A 3,369-nucleotide genomic window follows, 5' to 3' on the forward strand; every position below is an offset into this window, starting at 1 on the left:
CCTGACCAGTTCAGCTCCCAGTGAGCGCCTGCTGCACCCAGGCCACCTAGGGATAGAGGCTGGAGTCTATTACGCTCTGTGGTCCTAGCACCTGGTGGGGGTGGGGAGGCCCAGAATAAGCATGTAGCCAGCACCTGTCCAGGGACTGATGGGATCTCAAGGTGCAAAAGAATGATAAACGTTACTGAGTCTAACTCCCCAGCTGCTGGCAGAATCCCCACCCAGCCCTTGCTGACACACTCCCATGAATGCAGCTTGCTCCCTCCCTTCATTACAGGAAGGCTCTAAGTAGGAGAAAGTGTTTTTCTCTCCTTAGCTGAAACCAGTTTCTCTGCAATTCTAACAGATTGATGAGGTGGGATGAGGACAGCGACATAGCACCTACTATAGGTCAGGGGCTCTACCTACGTTATTTCATTTAATCCTCCAAACATTCTCCTCCCCAATGAGCGGAAGAGAAAACTGAGGCCCACAGAAGTCAAGTGATTACCCAAGGCCACACAGCTAAGAAATGGCAGAGTCGGGATTCCAACCCAGGTCTGATTCCAAAGCCCCTGCTTGTTGTTCTGACCCCTGAGGTCAGTCAGAACACAACTGCTCCCTTTGCCTGGGGCAGTCCTTCAGAGCCATGAAGCCAGCGGTCCTGTCCCCCTGAGTCTTCTCTTCTCCAGGCTGAACAGCTCCACTTTCTTCGTCCATTCCTCCTACGACAGGAGTAGAGCAGGGGAAGACCGCGATTGACGTCACAAGACATGGGCTCTAGCTCCTCCACTTACTGGCTGTGTGGCCTTGAGCCAGGGACTTCACCTCTCTGAGCCTCAGTTTCCTCATCTGTAAAATGGGGATAATAATGCCTAACTCTCAGGATCGTTGAGGATCAAATGAGATAATGAACGTGAAAGCACTTTGTAAACTCTAAAGTGCTTTACACATTGGTTGTTATTATCATTGTCATCATTTTTATTATCCCCTTACTGTCCCCTTCTTATTGTCCCCTCTTTCCCCTACCCCCTCCCCCCCCTTCCGGGGTCCATCTTCCTCAGTGTAGCATAGAGCAAATCAAGGGCATCAGAAGGAAGTGGTTAGGAAGCTTTCAAGGGGAAATGTTCCAGTAGGGAAGGAGGAGGCAGCACCGGAGTTTGGGGCTCAGGCCTCCCTCTTCTACAGCCCAAGACTAAATCCAGCAGGCTCGGCTTCACCCTCCTGCTCTCAAGCTCCCGAGTTGAGAAATCTCTGGCACAGACGCCCACTGGATTCCTGTGCCGGGAACTGACGTCTGTAGCTGACAGCCCCCCCTCCAGGCACCAGTAGCCTGGAACTCCCCGAGAGGCCCTGGCCTCTAGCCAGGCTCTCTTCCCAAGCCCAGTCTCGGCCCGAGGTCCCACCTTCGTGGGTGCCGGTGAGCAGCCGGAAGTTCTGTGCCTCTCTCTGGAAGTCTTGCTTCCTGACTTTCTTGATCTGAATCAAGTGGAAGATTCCTGAGGGCAGAGACAATGGCATGAGCAGGAAAGGCAGGGCCGTGCGTCAGGGAAATGGGGTGACGTAGACGCGGAATGGACCGTCACCTCCCTCCCCTCCCCTATTCTGATCAGACATCAAGTCCTGTGGACTAAATATCTTAAATATTTTGAATCTGTTCTCCTGTCCCACTGCCACTCACCCCATTCAGGCCCCATCATGTCTTGTTTGGGTCACTGTACTAGACTTCTGACCATTTTTATTCCTCTCTAACCTGTGGTCATTTGAAAATAGACATGTTACCTTGTTGTTCTCCTTCCCTGACCTCCTGTCACCTCTCTGCTGGCCTAGCTCCTGTCACCATCGCCATCCTCCTCTCATACCACTCACCTGTCCACAATGCAGAATGGAGTGGGGAGGGAGAGAGGGAGGGAGGAAAGGAGGAACGCTGCCGGGCATGTACGGACTGGTCAAGCTTTTTTCTGAGAATGTATGATAAAAATCAATAGGTGTGCTTATTCAGACACCAAAACACTAAGTATCAGACTTGTAAGCCCCCTTTCAGCGAAAGGCTCAGTTCACCGACCCCCTGAGTGGCCTTGCCTGTGCTCCAGCCCTAACCAACTACATGAAGACTCCTGAGGGGCCAAGCCTTTCACATGCNAACAAAACAAATGCATAAACAGAGCAAAACAGACCCACAGATATAAAGAACAACCTGATGGTTTCCAAAGGGGGTGAGGGGATGGGACTTTAAAAATGAATCTTTAAAAAATAAAATAAAATAAATGGGGATCATTTCTACATTGTTCACCTTAAGTGGAATCATGGGCAGTAAAATGTCTTTGAAAGGAATTGTACATGTGGGCAAGATAATTTATGGGTGTTGTCTTTAATCGTAACAGTTAGGCCTTCTTCCCAGATTGTGGTGCCAGGGATGACAATCTGACTGCCAAGTCTTGGAAATCCTCTGAGGTGAGAATACTTGAGCTTATAACATTGGTCACAGTGGAACGGGGGAGGAGTGCTAGTCTGGAGCAAGAGACCTGGCAGCCACTTCCAAATCTGCTACTACCCTGCTCTGTGGCTGCAAATTATTGCTCCTCCCTAAACTCAGCTTCTTCATTGTAAAGCGTGGCTGACGATGGTAGGCATCCCTGGATTATTTGCTGGGAAAGTGCCCTGAGGCTCCATTCACTCCCTCCCCTGGCTAACTAGAGTCAGTCCCCCTTCTTAGGCTCAGTGCCAAAGTGCTCTGGGAGGGGGCGGCTCATAAAAGCTGGAGGTGCCATAGCTGGAGTCCGGGGTCAGAAACAGTACAGAGCAGGGGAGAAGCCACGGGGGCAGACAAGGGCCTCCGTGGAGAGGCTGGGAGAACTAGCCCTGGCTCCTGTGACGACTCACTATGAGGCCAGGGGACAGTCTCTACCTCTTCTGCCTCTCAGTTTCCAGCCTTGTAAAATGGGGAATTGTACATGTGGGCAAGATAAATTATGGGTGTTGTCTTTAATTGTAACTGTTAGGCCTTCTTCCCAGACCGTGGTGCTAGGGATGCAGTCACTGTGCTAGGGATACGGTCACTGTGAGAACACAGGGAGACTGGATATGAACTCAGCAGGCAGGGTTGAGGGGTAATGCAACTTATTTATTCATATATAACAACAAAAATGATAAAGCTCATATCCGCAACTGTTTAGGTCTTTGTTATAAAGTCTTGATTGCTTTGTCTGGACTGGCCATGACCTTCAGCTCCGGGGTCTGGGCTAGGAAGACGTTCCAGTGACCTGCATGGAAGAAAACAGAAGAGTTGTGTGTGTAGTTGTGTAGGGGTGTGTATGCGCGTGTGTAGGGGTATGTGTGTGGTGGATGTGTGTGTAGGTGTGTGTGTGGGGTGTGTGTGTGTGTGTGTGT

General features: G+C 50.6%; 1 protein-coding gene across 1 annotated transcript in view; it reads right to left on the minus strand.

Annotated features, from left to right (window-relative positions):
• Positions 1-1,209: 1,209 nt before the first annotated feature.
• Positions 1,210-3,369, minus strand: part of CHRDL2 (chordin like 2) — a 129,651-nt gene continuing 127,491 nt past the window's right edge. The window contains exon 10 of the mRNA XM_019649328.1: positions 1,210-1,478. Within this exon, the coding sequence (XP_019504873.1) occupies positions 1,210-1,478 (269 nt within the window). The remainder of the gene's footprint in view (positions 1,479-3,369) is intronic.

Source organism: Hipposideros armiger, unplaced genomic scaffold, assembly GCF_001890085.2.
Source record: "Hipposideros armiger isolate ML-2016 unplaced genomic scaffold, ASM189008v1 scaffold_132, whole genome shotgun sequence".
In the NCBI taxonomy this organism is placed as follows: Eukaryota; Metazoa; Chordata; class Mammalia; order Chiroptera; family Hipposideridae; genus Hipposideros; species Hipposideros armiger.